This window comes from Limulus polyphemus, unplaced genomic scaffold, assembly GCF_000517525.1.
Source record: "Limulus polyphemus unplaced genomic scaffold, Limulus_polyphemus-2.1.2 Scaffold1591, whole genome shotgun sequence".
Taxonomy (NCBI): Eukaryota; Metazoa; Arthropoda; class Merostomata; order Xiphosura; family Limulidae; genus Limulus; species Limulus polyphemus.
The window spans coordinates 220,190-238,853 of NW_013667201.1; the positions used below are offsets into that span (position 1 = coordinate 220,190).

Below are 18,664 nucleotides of genomic sequence, written 5' to 3' on the forward strand. Positions count from 1 at the left end.
TATATATCCATCTACAAGGTAGAACTAGTTAAAACTAAATTAAGCTCAATATTCATACAGAAGGAGAGTTACATATTTGAATTCATGGGACTTGAACGAAACATAAATTTTGTTCAAACATTTAAGTATTGTTACCACTTTTTTTTGCAATGAATAGTCAGTTAGCTCTATAAGTAAGAAAAAAAATCAGTGTATCACATAAATGCTTACTGAGAATTGTAACTAAGAAAAATTGAACACAAAAAATCTGAAAATGGCTATTTAGAAGAATAAATAAAATTAATTGTTATCATTTAATAAGTTAAAATAATGTTTTTCTCCAGTTTAAAAATGAAACAAAATGACAGGAATGCATACAGATATAAAAACAAATATATAACACAGTTGATTCCCTAAAACATTACAAACTACTCTTTAAAATGTCTGGTCTTACGACTTGTTCATCTTGTGTTGAAGGTACTTCACACCGATAATGTCTCCTACTTCATCTATCACTTTTAAGGCCTGTAAACATTAAGTGCAATTTTTATTTTACTATTTCATTTTCTCATCAATCTTAAAATTACAAGTTTTCATCATAAAAACCACAAAGTAGTATTTGTTCACAGTTTGTCTGTTGCTTTATATAAAGTATAATTTTTGGTTTGTTTCCTACAGATGAAACATCTAAATTGATTAACCTCAATACAAAAGAAACAAGTTTGAAAATACAAAGCATCTTTTTTTGGGGGGGGGGGGGCGGTTTTAGGATGGAAAGAGTTACTGCCAAAGAATAGCACATGTATAAACAAAACACACAAAGACCAGCACTTTGGTTGGATCAGTTACAGAACCCTTGCTATCTTTAGTAGTTGATTGGAAAACATTGCTTATGATATGGCAGAGTTACATATATATATCTGTAATATTTTTAGAAAACTTCCTAATGTAGTATCACATGTATACAAGTTTTGTAATAGATTAAGCTAGAAGACGTAAATGTAAACATTCTACGTGATAGATTTACCTCATCCAACATTTCCTTTGTATGTGCTGCAGACATGCAGAATCGAGCCCTGGATTCTACCAAAGGTGTGGCAGGGAAACCTACTACCACTGTGGCAACCCCTCGTTCCATAAGAATACGTTGAAAAGCTCTAATAAAGAAGAATAAACGTTACTTCTGTGAGGTTTTTCTGCTTTCTACATCAAATTAACTACTATTAAACTATTAAAACTTTGTAGAAATGATTTAATCATCACTGTTTGTACTTTAATTTTTAATCTCTCATGATTACTCATTTTATTAAATCTCAAAGTTAAGCATAATGTCAGTGCTTTTTCATATCAGTACTTCCAACACTATACATTTTAATACTTTTAAATTAAAAATATTAATATATAAATGTAAGTTCAGGCAATTGCATATTAAGCATTTTTATAAACTATTAAATGTTTTTAGATATTATACATGAAAATTATAGTCATTTATAGTTCAAATTGTGATCAATAAAAACATATTTTACTTCAGATTGGAAACATGGAAAGTTGTAATCTTACGCAATTTTTGTTGGTACATATAAAAGAACTGGAACAACAGGTGAGTAATCATGACCATAAACAATGAACCCCATTTTCCTCAAGTTATCATGCACATAACGGGTGTTCCATGCCAACTGCTGGATCTTTTTCTGTCCTATATAAACAAACCAAGAACAAACTGTTTGCATGATATATACTTTACAGTAGCTCTGTTTTTAAACAAAACTTAAAATGTCTTTAATGCAGTAAAACAGATAAAAGTAAAGTGTAAGATAAATCTGAGTGAGCAATGAGTTAGTTACTTCCCTTACCTATACCAGTTCCATCTTTCCCCATGATGATTTCCATAGCGCTAACAATCTGTTGTGCTATAGGTGCTGCAATACTGTTGGCATACACTGCACTATGGGAATGGATCCTGATGTGATGAATCAGTTTCTAAATATAAAGAAAAGGTTTCTATTAACGAAAAAGGAAAATTCTGAAACAAAAGTTTGTAGTTAATAAAAATTCTAATCAGTAGTATAGAAGTAACTTTCCATTACTCAGAAAATTTTGGAATTAAAACAAACACACATTCAGGATTCCCACAGCAAATATGATACAAAATTCCACAACTTCTTCCTGACCAAAAGTCAATTTTCCCTGACCAATAAATTTGAATCAAACTGAAAAAAAAAAAGAAGATATTACTGTCTGTCTGGATCAATATTTGAGACTGAATAAATGCTAACAAATACACTTAAGCATGTTTTAATGACAAGGAATAAAAAAATCAAATTTGGCTTCCATACAAGTCCCCTTACAACCAACCCAAACCACCTTTACGTTGATTTGAAAATACAATATAGTTTTAATTTTGGTTATTGAAAATATCAGTTACTGGATGTGGTATTATATTATTGTAATATATGTAATGTGTGTATATATATATATATTCAACTTTGTGTTCGATATTATAGATTACTGAAAAAAAAAGTAATTTCCACAATACATATAACAATTTTTTATACTTCAAGTAAAAGCTAAGAAAACATACTTACTTTCAAATAAATAGAACAAAATAATTACTTTCATCTTAATGTTACATTTATAATTTGTTCAAAAGTGCATTTGAATATTGTTTAACAAGAACAAAAATTTAGTAAATCTGTTCTTTGATTATTTGACCTATAGAAAATATTTCTGCCTTCTTCCCCTCAATTTTCCTTTTATATCTGTTAGATGTTTTATTTGAAGAATTATTTTAATGAAATAAGATGGCAGATACTTTTTATCCTAATTATATATATCTATCTTTTAAATACTATTTACTTAACCAAAGATGGATATACTTAATAGACACATATAACCTAATATAGTTGTTGATTTTCAAGTAAAGCAGTTGCTGACCTTGCTACCTGCAATATATCCTCCAGCTGCTCCAAAACTCTTAGTAAACGTTCCCATGAGTAGATCTATGTCTCTTGGATCACAACCATAAAAGTCAACAACGCCTCTTCCATTTGGTCCTAATGCTCCAATACTGTGTGCTTCATCCAGGTACAGGTATGCATTATATTTCTTCTTGATTCTAATGATTTCTGGTAACTTAGCAATAGACCCTTCCATACTGTATACACAAAATATAATCAGTGAAAACAGAAGTGATAGTAAACAGCAATGAAAGTACAATGACACAAGCTTAAAATATGCTTGACTATTTTGTAAGTTTAAGAATAAGAAGACAGTTGTCTTTTATTAGTTGCATATATGGTAATGTAGCCTGCATCATTACATGACAGTGGATTACAAATCACACTCAATGGATGTATGAACCCACAAAACCAATACACACATAGAATTTATGTATTCTATCCTTTGAATTAAGCAAGATTTTAATAAGAATTGATAATGAAAACAGTATATGACTCAGCAGCGTGAGATCTGAACAAGTCACTCAAGCTTACTGCATTATTACTACAGCTGTATGCAACAATTAAATCAAGCTAGTGAAACAAGACTTGTTGGGCAGAACTTGCCAATTTCAGTTGACACAAGAGGGAAATTTGTATCAGGGCCTTCCTGGTCAAACTGAAATGAAACAAAATGTCAAATTCTGTGTTGGTATGTTTACTGAGAAAAAATTAAAATAAGTTCAAGTACTTATCATTAGAAGAGATTTTATTAAAACTATGATTTGATTGTATGATTGTTTGTAGTTAAGTACTAAGCCACACAAAAGGCTATCTGTGCCCTGCCTACCACAGGTATCGAAACCCAGTTTCTAGCAGTGTGAGTAAACAGACATACCACTAGGGGCGATTGTATGATACTGAGATTTTTTTTTCTTCAAGTTTTCCATAATATTCTCATTTCCAGCTGTAAATGGCATTCAGCTCACCTGTAAACTCCTTCCACAACAATTATAATCTTTTTCCATGGTAGGTGGGTTGTTGGTTGACCTGAAATTATTGCTTCTCTAATTTTCTTTTCCAGATCTATTGGATCTAAATAAAGAATATTTGGTTAAATTGCTCCACATAAATGAATATATTTATTATTTAGATAAGTACTAAAGATCTAAAACACAACGTAGACAATTTTATATATATTATTTAACATCACACATGTGTGATATTATATCATATAGTTTAATTTTTCCTTTTAATGTTAAAAAAAAAATCATACTTAAAGTCATCTTCATTGGTTGGTCCATCGCATCCTTGATGACATGCAATAAAAATGCAGTATAAAATATGTTGTTACACACTACATGCAATTGCACACATTCATATATATCTTTTTTAATAGCCACTATAATTCAATAATTTAGGAACTATTGGAAAACACCTTTTAAATGAAACCCAAAATAGCAGGTCATACTAAGTAATACAATTAACGATTATTCTGTGTATTCTTAATATTTTAAACTCATTTTACCATTATGCTTGACGACTTGAATAACTGCTCCAGATAGTCGGCATCCTAGTACCAGTGAGGCATGGTTAAGTTCATCACTGAAAATTAAACACCCTTTCTTGACAAGTGTGGGAATATTGGTGGAATTTGTAGCAAAACCCATTCCAAAAACAATGCTGTCTTCTACACCAAGAAATTCAGCCACCAGAGCTTGAAGCTCAATATGAACATCCAAGGTACCTTGGTATGAAAAAATAATGTTTCATGTTACATAAACATAATTACAATATAGACCCTTTGATTTAAATTGTGGTCATTGGTTATCCATATATACATTTTTTAAATTTGTAATAGAAACTAGATCAACATACATACACCTCTGCTGTATACTCGACCTTAAAATCATCATATTTAGATCATTATTGTATGTTTAAGACAGCTTCAAATTTTTCCTTTCTAAATTTTAAAAAGTATTTTCTATGTTAACATATATTTACTAACTATTCAAGCTACACTCTATGGTATATTAAGGTCTCTTCAATGCTGAGTGATATTAATTAAATGTAAGAACCCTGAAAGCCTTATACACAGTCTCTTAAAACTGCTCCCAACTTCAAACCGTGCTTTATCTACATAGCAATGACTTTTTATAAACCAAATTTCCTACTTCCCACAAAAACCTCAAACTATATTGATTTTTTTGTCAAGTACTTTACATTTTCAACTCAAGTCCAATAAAGTAACAAGTTATCAAGATCTATATCATGTCGACTGAATAACAAGTATTTTAAATTTCACACAGAGATAATATATCATTTTGCTTAAGAAAAAAAAAGTACTACCTTCATTCGGGCAAGTAGTCTTCATACTTACCTAGTTCATGACAAGTGCTCCCAACTCCAACACCATAGTGATGAATGCTCTCCTCTACGGCATCAGCACATGGGCCATCAGTTTGTGCAAACCCTAAGTAGTTATAGGAGCCCATGTTTAGAACTCTAATAGATTCCCCTGTCATTCTATAAAAATAATTAAAAAAATAGTAAAGTGCAAAAATTCAGAAGATATATATCTTTTTTTGTACTTGAGTATAAAAATGTATATAATAAAAAAGGACCCCATACCCTTCAAATTGCCTAGTGTGAAGTCATAGTTTAAACTGAGACACCACAACATATAGGAGTCTGAAAACAAACTACAGAATATTAACATTTGTTAGCCATCATGTTGAATGATGCCTGAAAGCAAAGTTTTTTCTGAATGATCAATCCAGAACTCATCAGATCAGCTGGACTGAGTAAAACTCATCTCTGGCATTGAATATGGCAAACATAGTGTAATTGAAATACTATTACTATACACTCTTCTAATTCTTGAAAATCCCTAAGGGGATAAATAAAGCATGTAATGTTAGAAAATATAAAAGGCTTAATACTGATATCTTATGACAAGTATAAATAATTATAGTCATGCTTTGCCAGCTTGGAAAAGGCATTCACACCATAACAATTGTTGTCATAACAAATAGCTTATTTAAAAAGTGTCTCATCCACTACTGTGTTTGTTGTGTCCCTGTTGGCCTGATGAGCTCTGGATTGAGCAAAATACATCATTGACATTCAATATGGCTAACACAGTGAGGTCAAAATATTATTATTAATCTCTCTTCTGATTCTTTAAAATCCATAATTGACTAGGTAAAGAAAGTAGTGTTAAAAATATAATTAGCCTAATACTTGTGTTATGACAAGTATAATTAATCAAGCCTAACATTATAATATTGCACAGGCCAAGAATTAGAACTTAGGCATAAACGTTTTTTTTATTAGTTTGCTTTTTGTTGTTAAGTGTAAAGCTATACAAATGGGCTATTTGTGCTGTGCCAACTACAAGTATCAGTATCATAACCCAATTTTTAATGATAAAGCTTTCAGACTTACTGCTTAACCACAAAGGGACTTTTCATTAGACATATAACCCATTATCCATGAAAGTACATTAATCACTTCAACAAACTGCTGCCATCTTAGCTTTCTTCTTCATTCTTCATTAGCTATGGGTACACTGATGGTTAGTTAAAACAATGAGTGCACAAAGAGAACAAGCTTTTTTTATACATTTTTAACTATCAATGCATAAAAAACATGGTATTTTAGACTGCAAAAGTGCATTGAGTATTATTTTTGTTCATTTTTTGACTGCATCCCTTTTTAACTCTGTCTAGGAAGCAACTGAGAACTATTACTTAGGGTGGACTATGGCCAACTAAGTCTGTCTGAAAAGCTATTCAATAAAGCTGTAATGTTGAAGACCTAAGCTGATGATACATAAAACCTACAATAAAAAGATATACACTAAAAAAAGGATTTCCAGTTTAAAGTGGTGTTCCATCACATTTTTAGGATTATAATGCTTTAACGATTTTCCAGTTTAAGTATTCTATATCACAGCATAAAGGAAAGTACAGCTCATTTGATATTAAGAATAAAATTTTAAAGGGCAAATCGTAAATGGTAAATTAAAATACTAAATAATTTGCACATATTACACAAGTCATGGCTTTAATGTTACAATTACTATAAATAAATAAAAAAGATTACACGACAGCTGTACATAACTTAACTGAAATAAAATCACAACACAGCATTAACAATTCTAGTATTATTTGAAATAAAGATTTTGGTCTGGCTATCATGAAAATTAATTTCTGGAAATGTATTTTGTAAGTTTAGGTGGCATTAAAGGTATGGTTAATTATTTTAAGACTGTAAGCACACACAAACATCTGCTGTTTAGGTATACGAGTTGTCTCTCATTGTAGCTATTTGCTCCTGATGATGGTGGCATAGATCACCATCAAAATATGTGCAGAATATCTAAAAGGGCTTGATGCCGTTTTCAAGTTGTATTGTACAAATGTTTTTAAAGTTGTGGTGTGGTTTTAGTTCAATTACAGGAAAGTAACTAAAGTAAATTCATGATCTCCATTAAGATTATTAACCGAAGCATTACAAGTAATTGCAATATTTTATTTATTGTTTAAATGGTTTTTCAATTCATCTTTAAATATTTTTTGTTTGCTTTATTTTAACCACAAAGCTTTTAATACGAACTAAGTAAAATCAGTGTGATAAGAAATGAAGGATATTTTTATATGAATTTAAATTTAACTTTGTTGGTTTACATGCAAACTTCTTAAAGCAAAATGCATACAGTACAATGATAAGGTTAATATGTGATGTTCAAAGAGAAACATATAACAGGTTCACTATACCATTTATTATTTAGTTGAAATTTACCACTATTACACTATGACTGGTAAGCAGAATATTCCAATAAAAAACTTTACTCAACACTCTCGACCCCTAAATCAACATTCATACATACAGGTTTTAATTTTAATAACTAAATAATTACTAACTTAAAGTGCCAATTCTTGTCAGTGGACACCCGTTGTTTGACATCAATGAAAGCTCCAGGAACACTTCCAATTGGCTGATTCCAACAGTCACATATACGTCTATAGATGTTTCTTGTGTAGAAGCTTTCAAAACTATGGTAAAGTGGTACATATCCCTAAAAGTAAAAATGTTTTGATAAAGTCAGCTCACTCTTCCAATGAACTGGTTTTAAAAATCATATATATTTCAAAATTAAAGCTATAGTACTTTCCAGTGTACATGTGTGGAAATACCACTAAGTAAATATGTAATAAAAGAAACCCCTGAAATATGATAATCATATTAAAAACATTTCATAAAACCAAAACTCACACACATATAGCATGATTTATCAGCATGCTTGTAATAGTTATCAATGTACACATAATAAGGATATAACCATTTCCAAACAAATTAGGTTACTGATATGCATAATAAGACCATCAATGTACATATACAATCCATTCACACTTTTGAAGGTACAGATTTCCACATATATTGGCACTGTTAGCTTAAATTCATTATGAAAACATAACAGGCAGTCATCTATAACATTTGAGAATACAATATGTAAACAATCTTTCCTTTAACACCAAAACAAAAGAGGGGTAGGCCACCTGGATTGGAAAAGCTGACATAATTATGACTTTAGAAAGAAAACAGATATCAGTCAAGAAAGATGTTTATGAAAAATGAGAAAATAGCCAGAAAACAGACTCTCCATGTAAAATTAAGAATGAAGCAATCTATTAATTTGGTCTTGAAAGAGCAGCAAGTAAACATTTGTTAATGAAATGAATTACTGAATGAAATATATTTGACAAGCAAGAAATATTAATAAAAATTTACAGATAGGAGATCAGTTTCTTTAGAAGGAGAAAGCAATCCTAAAGCCATTTCAAGAAGGAGTTTGGGTCATCGTATGTCACTAGATGACTCTATTTGTAAACTGTACCAGACATTGTCATACATACTAGGTAGGTTGAGAGATATCAACTGGAGGGGATACACTCTGTTACTAGTGGGTGAAAATAGTATAAAGATGTTTAATCTATAAGCAGGACTGATTGGTGTAAAGTTCAGAGCCAGAGAAATTTTTTGATGGCATGAGAGTATTTTTATACCTTATTAGCCAATGTGTGCCCACTTCAAAAATGGCAGCTCCATTCTAATAGGATCCTAGCTTGCTATAACTCAATGGCCTTGTTAGGGTGGACAGGGCTAGGAATAGGAGTTCTGAACAGTGAGAGATCAATGCATTGTCTATAAACAATGATACATTAAAAATTAGTGCCCAGGTGGATGCCTTTCAAAACAATGAAGCTTATGTACTCAGTGGAAGACCTTGAATGTCCAGTAGGAGGAGAACAGATAAACCATCGGTCTAAACAACGAGCTGGTAAATGCCATATCCAGACTCCACCAATCTCACATTATCATAGATCAAGGTGATCAGGGGAGACAAGTACTGCCTAGAGAAGCTTCACAAGACTAAAATCTTAAGAGTCTGGAAAGTTCACTCTCTGGCTTTAACTTCGTAACACTGCTGACCCAAAGGCTGGGATGGCCATTGCAGTTCAACTTAACAGTAACATCCTCTATGAATATTATGACAAAGTTCAGTGGAACAATTACCATTGCAAGCTACAAACTACTCAGATAACTCATCTGAGAATACTCATATTAAAACAGTGTACCAGATAAGATGCGTATATGCAAAATATGCATTTTTTTACATAAAAAACATTACAAGTAAAAATTGTGCATACCAACTACATATATTATTCACCAGTATGTATATCATTTACATAAATAAGCACATTCCCAAGTTCAATAAAAACCTTTATTGATAATAAACATAAGCAAAAAAATATGGGAGATCATTCTCACTGTAGGATGACTGAAAAATAATATAGCCATTGTAGAGTGCTTTGACATAAAGTCCTTTACACCAAATTCTACAAATTAGTGGCATTCCACCACTATAGTCTACTGCAGAGGGAATATGGAATCAAATCACAGGTTAGGCCTCTATATCATTACAGATTCTTTTATCTTCTTTATGAGATTACAATTTTTAGTGAAGAAAAATTCACAAGTGATATATAGCAATTATATGTGGTTTAGGGGTTACTGTTGAACTGAAAATCATACTAGCCTAATTTGACAGACAGATGTAAACAAAGCACTTGTATTGAATTTACTCTGTAATTTTCTTGTGTGGTTTATAATGGATGTTAATTACGGAATACAAAAGGCAAGTACAGAATAAATACAGCAAAACAGTACCAAAATGTCAGGTGTTGTACAATGAAAAAAGTCACTGAAACTTGAAAATACACTAGTTTTCAGCATTACAGTTTATTTCAAGAAGTAAAATACTCATTAAGTTAAAAGCTTGTCTGGAACACTGTCTGAACAACCATTGCATACACGAAAAGTAACAGCATATCATGCTGAAGATTGGATGTTCCTGCTTGACCTGAGTGAGAACATTCCTATGTATCTAGTGGTAATTCAATGTCTATTCCAGACCTGGGATACAGGTGAAAACACTAACGGTCAATATCAATTATATACTATTAAATTTGGGTAGACCAACAAGAGTTTCTAAGCAAAAAGTCTTTCTGTATACACTTTGCTTTTGCTAACCCTACCTTGAGCATCAACTCTACCTGGCACAGGGGAACTTAATGTATGTAGGATCACCTCAAGTGTGAGATGTGCAAGAAGACTGGAAGACAAAGTGGTATAAAAAAATTTAAATCCCGTACAAAGATGTCAAGCTTTCTGGCAGTGCTCATACCTTCAAGCATCTCTCCTTCATGGAGAAAAGTCAAAGCAAAAACTTCTACAAAAGGAACTCCTTATACTGGTGGAAAAGTAATACTAATAAACTAAAAAAAACACACCATAAGGCACAGATTACATTAGTGTGGGTAAGGCATAAACCAGCCCAGGCAGAAGACATAAGCATTGCACAGAATACAGCCTATGTCCTCTATAGGCTATCAGCTTTCAGTAATGTGGTACCCCACTCTATATAAGATTATGATCAAGGCAAGGCCTATATGCACAGATACATTACACAGTGTGACCATAGTTACATGTAGTAGGGACTTATGCCATAAGCTACAACTACATGCAGATAGTGAAGCCATAATTAGCTGAGGTCCATATGGTGTAAGAATCTCCACTTTTAAGAAGCTTACAGAAGCCAAACTGTTGAAGTTAGTGTTAAATATCCAATTAGTTGGACAGTAGGTAGCATCCCACTTTCACATATTTGACTTATATAGCAACTGTAAATTATATTATTATATTACTTCTCTGGGGGCATGCCCCCAGACCCCTATAGATTGAGCTGCTTCTAGCAGTTCATTATACTTTCAATCTCTCATTTGTAAAATCTGCATGTCTAGCCTAGTATCCCCACTTTACAACTCCTTCCCACACCACTGGGGAGCATCCTTGAAATATGGACTTTATCAGATTTTTACCCACACCCTCGAAGGATCACTCTCCTCTTAAAGACCATGAATCATCATACTATAAAACATCATTGTCAAGATTCCAGAAACTGCTGTATCTGTAAAGCCTGCCTATCACATTGAATCTCTACCATCATCATCATTAGGTGGTTATCACAGTAGAAGAGAAACCTGGTTCATGGTGCTGAACTTGCAGTTGATAAATGGGAAGGTAACCTTATGTCTGGAAGAGTCCACCTACTTGCCTGTGTTGACAAATTGCTCACAATCAGCAATAGATTAGATCACCATCCTTACTGGTCTGCAATAAGGATCACCACTCTCACCTGTCCTCTTCAACATCAACAAGCATGGATCTAGCCCTTCTTGATAATTCAACCAGATACTGGGTGCTAATCTTTGTTGACTAAAGTTTAGCATACAGGACTCTTGCAAAGCTAAAACCAAAAGCAACATGCAACCATTCCTTAGCAAGGTGAGCAAATGGTACAATGACACAGAAATGGTCAATCCTGCCAAAGCCACAGTGTTAGATATACGTGACTGTTTCAGTTTAAATTTAATGCGAGCATTATGGTTTAGATAGTTTATATAACATGGGTGTCATATTTAGTTATCTTTAGAAGCGATAATTAATGGTAAGTTTATTTATGAATCATACTTTGTGCAGTTCAATTGTTACCAGTTAGTGATTGTTTACAATAGTGAGATTATTGCTTCATGTTGCTAGAACTTTCCAAGTTTCTCACTGGTATAATTGTGTATTATTGCAGCAGAATGGATATCTAGTACTGCATGGAATATATAAATATGCATCAAAAATCATTATTTAGTTTAGTTTTAGACTGTGTGATCATGAGTTTAGTAATAAAGAGTGTATAGTGGAGATTTTTAAAGTGAAATTATCACAGACTGTATTTTAATAACAGAGTACAGTAGAAAATTTGTCTTGTCAATTGTGTTCTAAAGTAACTGAACCAGAATGTTCAGTCTTTGACAAATAAGAAACAATTATTTAAAGCTCTGGATACAATTTTGGTAACCAACAGTGTAACAAACATTTGTATATACATTTGATTTGTTTTTAATATTTTATTTTAAAACAAGCAGACTATGTTGCTGTTTGTTTATAATTAAAATTTATCACCCACAAGTCACAGACACCTACTGTACAGAATCTTGCCTTTCAAAACCTGACACACAGCCATGTTCTGCACACAAAAACAGACATGCTGATGAGGTCAAAGCTTCACTATCCCTTGTGGACCCTACTAAACCTCTAGAAGAAACACTGAAGTACTTGGGGATAACCTTTTGATAGACAACTCAACTTTACCAACCACATTAATGTTCTGATAACAATAGCTACCAAAAGTTGCAAAAGGAAATAGAACTGAAGAATATCACCTGCTTATGCTCTACCAAAGTCTTATCTGCTATTTCCTGGATTAAGCACTACTCGTATGAGTCCACACAGCTATATAAAATTGAGATGATATATGAACACCTATTTAAGGCTGGTCATGGAATGTACCTGAGTCCAGTAACAAAGCCAGATATGAAAGTTTGGGTGGGCCCAGAGTTATGATGAATGGGCAGGAGAGATACAAACCATTCAAAACAAGTCACAAGGAGCTAAAAAAAGTGCTACATATGACATATTTGGACATGGGAACCAGCATGCAGACTCTGATTGGGTGGGCCTGAGCACTGAGTGGGTAGACTGTGGTCCACCTAGACCCTCTTGTTACTACACAACTGCTCCAGCTGCCTCCATCAAAGCCCTTTTACAGCTAGTAGCACCTTACATAACCAACAGTGCTTATAAGCAAAATTGTTTACTTGGGTCTTGCAGTGTAAAGAACATGCATTCTATCAGAGTCACTGCTCTTTACTATCCCAGCTCCACAGGCACCAAACAATGAAAAGATTGCCAAAAAGGCACATTAGGAGATAGAATTGGTTTGACAGGTGTTTTACTGCAATCACAATCCAATACCCCCTCCCCAAAAGGTAGAATAAACATTTGGCACCACTGGTTACTACAGCTGATTTATACAAGCTCGATCCATTGGTCGTGGTTTTGCTAGATAGTAGAGAAGGACGGTGCACATTACTAATTAGATTGACTAACTTAAGAGAGTCTTGGTTTCCATGGAAAACAGCCTAGACAGAAAATGTAGAGATTGAGCAAAGGGGAAAGTAGAAGAAGCCTGTCAACACACATATGAAGACCATGATGGACAGTCACAGATGATTCCTAGAGCAAAGGAGCTGGTTGAGCATTCACTGTCTCATGGAGAAACAGTACAAGGATAGAGCTGGAAGCCGTGAGGAAACTTTTCTTTGGGTTCCTGAAATAAATGAACATTAAATCAGACATTGCCACTGACATAATATTTTGACTATCTCACAAGCAGTATTACAATCCTCTTTCTTTACTTTTTTGATACATCAAAAGACAGTGCCTGAGGATAAGAAAGTTGCTAATGTTACTTCTATTTTTCAAGGAGTGATAACAGTTACCCTGAAAATTATAGGCCAGAATTAGTCCTATTTCTGTAGTGGGAAACATTCTAGACAGTCTGGTAAAAGAAGCTTTACAAAATCATTCAGTGAATTATGAAATCATACAAGAAAGCCAACATGAATTCCTCAAAAGAAAACCTTTCCTTACTAATTCTTATTTTTTCAAGGATGTTACTTGTTATCTAGACAATGGGAAGAGTGTGGTCTTGGTGTATTTATTTTTAAAAATCTTTTGATAGGGTGCCACACAAAAGATTAGCCAAGAAAATTCATATCATTAGAGGTTAGGGAAATACTAGTTAATTGGGCTGTACAGTGGTTGGATGTAAGAAAGCAAAAGGTTATTATTGTAGTGCCTACTGGATCAGTGCTTGAGTATTTGATTTTTGTTATTTACATTAATGATACTGATAGGTGCATAATTAGTAAATATGTAAAATTTTGGGGTGGCATTAAACTCTTAAATATTAGAGAATGACATTGGTAGATTGGACAAATATTTGACATACGATTCTTAATTATATTAAGTGTAAGGTAATGCATTTGGGTTATCATAATCTGGATCTCTGATTTAATGTAGATAGGAAGCAACTTAATAACTTGATTGAAGAAAAGGTTATTAGGGGTTCAATAGGATAAAGGCTTCTGATTTCCTTGTGCTATATTCTGAAAATAACAGGACAAGAGGGTACAAGTTTTAACATTTGGACAAATAGTTTAGGTTCCATTTAAGACAGTTTTATTTTTCTATGAAGGTGATTGACTTATGGAGGCTAGCACCGTACAGATGTTTAATAGAGGAATCAATGATTTCCTGAAAAACAAAAGGTGGGTTTAAATTTTTACTTTTCTCATAAATGTACAAAGACAACCCTGAAGGATAAAAGGGACCCTTGTTGTCTGTATGTTACTTTACTCTGAAAAAATCTGTGTGTCAGATCAGCCTACTTGTTGCTCTACCTCTAAGCATTGCATTCCAAATGAAATAAAACAAAGGATTATTTATAATGTTTGCAAGGATTAAGTATGTATTGAAACTAAATATTGGAAGGTTTTAATTTTTACTTTTTGCCATTAGATGGAACTTGTACTATACCTACATACCACAGTAAGGTTAATATTCAATCCAATCATAACTTCTGTTCTTAAATCTACATCAACAACAAGTTATTATGTGGATTAATATTTCCTATGAGTCTAAGAAAATTACATGAAGCCAATATTTTTATAAGACTGAGGCTTATCTACATTCAGCACTTTTAAAAAACTAAAACATCATATGCAGCTAGTATTTTCATATAAATAGAATATTTTGCTAGTCCACTATTTTTGTATGATTTAATATTTCTAACTACTATTTTTTATACCAATGAAAGTATAAAATAGGGTCAGAATTTCTAAGACTAAAATATTATGAGGTTGTGTATTTTTACAAGTCTAAATATGAAGGTCATTATTTTTATACCACTGAAACATTATATGGGACCTGTATTTTATTAAAACAGTAAAAAATTGTAAGGTAGGTCGTAAATAACTAGAGAAAAGTTGAGGATCACCATTTTACACAACAAACAAATTATATTTAATAGAAGTAAGATATGAGGTAAATTATTTTTATACTTCAGAATAATTGAACTACAACTCTAAAAGCCCACATGTACATGTAAAGTCATATAGAACTTACAAAACATATCAAAAATTGAAGTGAAAGAAGAATTTTTTTTTTATAAATCTCTCATATTTCTTTGAGATAAGTTGGTACAAACAACACTACATAAGGTAGAACAAACAACACTAAACTCATTAAAAAGTTATAGATCTCAGAATTTTAAAGTGTGATTAATTGGACATTTATATTTGGAATATAAAATCTTTACCTTTCTATCTTTTTCCATGGCTGAATGGCTTTCTACAAGTCCATTTCTCCGCATAAAATCTCGTATGTGACCAAAGATTGTCAAAACTGCATAACATAGGTATGTAAGAATGGCAACATAAAGAGGTGTTTCTTCAAAATGTTCAAAACTTTTGTCATCCAGCTTTATCCTTTTAGGGGAATTCTAACAAAACAGACAAGCACTGAGCAAAATTTAACGATATGCTGCCTGAAAAAAAGACACTCAAATAAATATCTACATAGTTACAATTTCTTTCCAAATAATACTTCCTTTGTGATTTTTTTTTTTATAAGTATCTTTATTTTATAATAAATCTATTTCATAAAACATCATCAATAAATCTGGAAAATAATAGACAAAATATTTTTTGTGAAATGTACAACTGTGTTTTTTCTTCAATTCTGTAAGATATCCTTCTTTTGAAATAAATTTAACATTTTGCAGCATAAATTTAGTTAATCTGTAATAAATCAGTAATTGTACAAATCTGCTCTAACTGTGCCAGAGGCTTTCTGAATACATATGGCCTATCATCTAGGTTAATGAGGATAGCAAAACATACTTTTTCCTCATCACTAAAATGTTCACTTCTATCATAAAAATGGTCCACACAGTACCTTGGATTAGGCTTTAAAATCAATGATTACTTAAAAAAAAACAATAAAACATCAATTTACAAAGTTCAAAACAAAGGGCCTTGTTTGAATTTCAACAAATAAAACCAAGAATTTGGAAAAATACTACTACTACTACTTATGAACTTTCTATAACTATTATTCAACTTTGACAAGAGAGTGTACAGCAATAAATTCCACATAATTATTTACTACCAGGTACCAGGATATAGAGTACAATTGCAGTATCACTTCAAGATCCAAACAAATCAGTTAAACCCAGATGATAACTTATAAACACTTTTCAATTTGAATAAAATCCTTTAAAGAAAAGCTGAAAATTGCAATACAAAAAGCAGGGTGAATCAGAAGTTACAGGCAAATGCATTATACTGAATACAAGTATCAATTCCAACTCACTTTTTAGGCCAGTTATTATAAACAATATTTTGTAGTAATAGTTTTTGCACTTTTATCTCTCAATTTATCACATGACAATTCACTTTTATTTTTAAACACAAAAACAGTTCTGTACAATTAAACCACCCCTTGTTACCCCAACTATTTAGAATATAGTAAAAAACAAACAAATGTTAGTAAATCCTTTAATCCCTCTCCACTGTAGAAGTCTTTGGTTTATTGGTTCAGTAGCTAGCTGTAAACTTTAATTAATAGTTTAAAGTTTAATCTTAATAAAACAAATGACATTGTTTTGCAATAGGCTCATCTTATATATTCAGCATAATATCAGATGTGTATATACTGAACTAAGTTTTCGACTTGCTAGGGTACTATGTTTAGTGTTTTCTAAGAATTTAAGAGTGAAAATAAAGAAAAATGTATAACGATATGTCAACCATGCTATATCTGCCTTATTCAGTACCGACGGAGCCTTTCGTCTAGTACCAGGACTCAGTAAGCGGGATAAGATACGATAGACTCCGTCCGTAGTGGTTGACTTCACCGCGGAAGAAAAGGTGGTCACGCTATGTTGCAGTATACAATTTATATTAACAATTTGGAATGCAAACAATAAATCACTGTAATTTGTAAATAATATTTACATAAATAAGTTTACTATTAAAAGTTACTGATCTAATATCATAATCTATATATTGTAAAATAGTACCATTTGCTTACTTTAGGATAAATAAACCCATTTGATGACTTCTGGACAAATCCATTTTTCCTCCTTTCCAAAGCCATTAGCGTTTCTCAACACATTTATTTCCTGCGTTTGCACCACTCTCTTAGAAACACACCTTTACTAACCGTAAACATAGCTCTGACCGTAAACATCCTGTAGCGTCCTCTGTGTAGAATATTTATAGTTCATTATTAAATATTAAAAAAATCCTACAAATATATGAACTTCAGAAATAAAAATATATAAATAAACGAAGAGATTGCATCAAAGCTATATTTAAAACGAACTTAAACGAAGTCTACGATATTATTATTTTGAAATTAATCGTATTTCTTCTCATACAAGACTGATAAGACATGATAAAATTGATTTGTTTGTTATTAATTGCTCTGCCTACATCGGGTCACCGTAGACTTGCCCTAAACCACCGGAGGTCGATAAAAGTAGTAAATAAGAGCTAAAAATGGTAGGGTATAAAGTTTGTACCCTAGGAATGCAGGTATATTTTCTAATTAATTAATTAATTTTATATGAATAAATTATTTTAGTTATTATTAATTTTCAGAGATATTAACAGCGATATTTTTGCAAAATTAAGCTTGACCAAAAAAGAGGTAGAAAAGTGCAGTCGAGGTAGTCAAACGTCGGTAAATTCCTTTGTGAGCCAATCAAAATTAAGATCATTCATGAAATGAATTCGTGGCGTATTCATAGAGTAATTATTGGTAAAAATCAGTTAGATTAACGACTTCAGATATGTTGAAAAGCCAGTGTGATTTGGTAACACTACGTTCCAACAATGGCTTTTATGTCATGTTGCTCAGCAACAAAAGTATAACTTAATATTGTTGTTAGCCTATGTACTGAAATTATAAAATGAAATGTATATAGTGTTGCGTCATCGAGTCACATGACTACTGTGACGCAACGTTTCTAGAACTATCATGTACTTTGGCGAATGTTCTAGTTCTTACTAGATATAGGGTAGGCTGGTATATAAAAGAGGGGAATGTAATGTGTGGGTAGATAGTGAGTAATTGAACGGCAGTCACGGGGTATTGTTGAAGTTAACGTTCGTTCGTTACACTGTTTGTTTTAGCGCGATTGTTGAAGTTGAGTGTAT

The 18,664-nt window shown here is 32.2% G+C and overlaps 1 protein-coding gene across 2 annotated transcripts in view; it reads right to left on the reverse strand.

Annotated features, from left to right (window-relative positions):
• Window positions 1-17,671, reverse strand: part of LOC106464225 (serine palmitoyltransferase 2-like) — an 18,591-nt gene extending 920 nt beyond the window's left edge. Inside the window, exons 1-11 of one of the 2 annotated variants that reach the window (XM_013924353.2) lie at window positions 17,535-17,671; window positions 15,760-15,942; window positions 7,844-7,998; window positions 5,296-5,441; window positions 4,444-4,662; window positions 3,905-4,010; window positions 2,914-3,133; window positions 1,833-1,959; window positions 1,540-1,675; window positions 1,007-1,136; window positions 6-504 (exon numbers count right to left, since the gene is read on the reverse strand). In XM_013924353.2, coding sequence (XP_013779807.1) covers window positions 430-504; window positions 1,007-1,136; window positions 1,540-1,675; window positions 1,833-1,959; window positions 2,914-3,133; window positions 3,905-4,010; window positions 4,444-4,662; window positions 5,296-5,441; window positions 7,844-7,998; window positions 15,760-15,942; window positions 17,535-17,600 — 1,563 coding nt within the window. In that variant the 5' untranslated portion in view covers window positions 17,601-17,671 and the 3' untranslated portion in view covers window positions 6-429. Of the gene's footprint in view, window positions 1-5; window positions 505-1,006; window positions 1,137-1,539; window positions 1,676-1,832; window positions 1,960-2,913; window positions 3,134-3,904; window positions 4,011-4,443; window positions 4,663-5,295; window positions 5,442-7,843; window positions 7,999-15,759; window positions 15,943-17,534 lie in introns of those variants that run through there. The other variant, XM_022391933.1, reaches the window with a different exon arrangement.
• Between the last annotated feature and the right edge of the window lie 993 nt (window positions 17,672-18,664).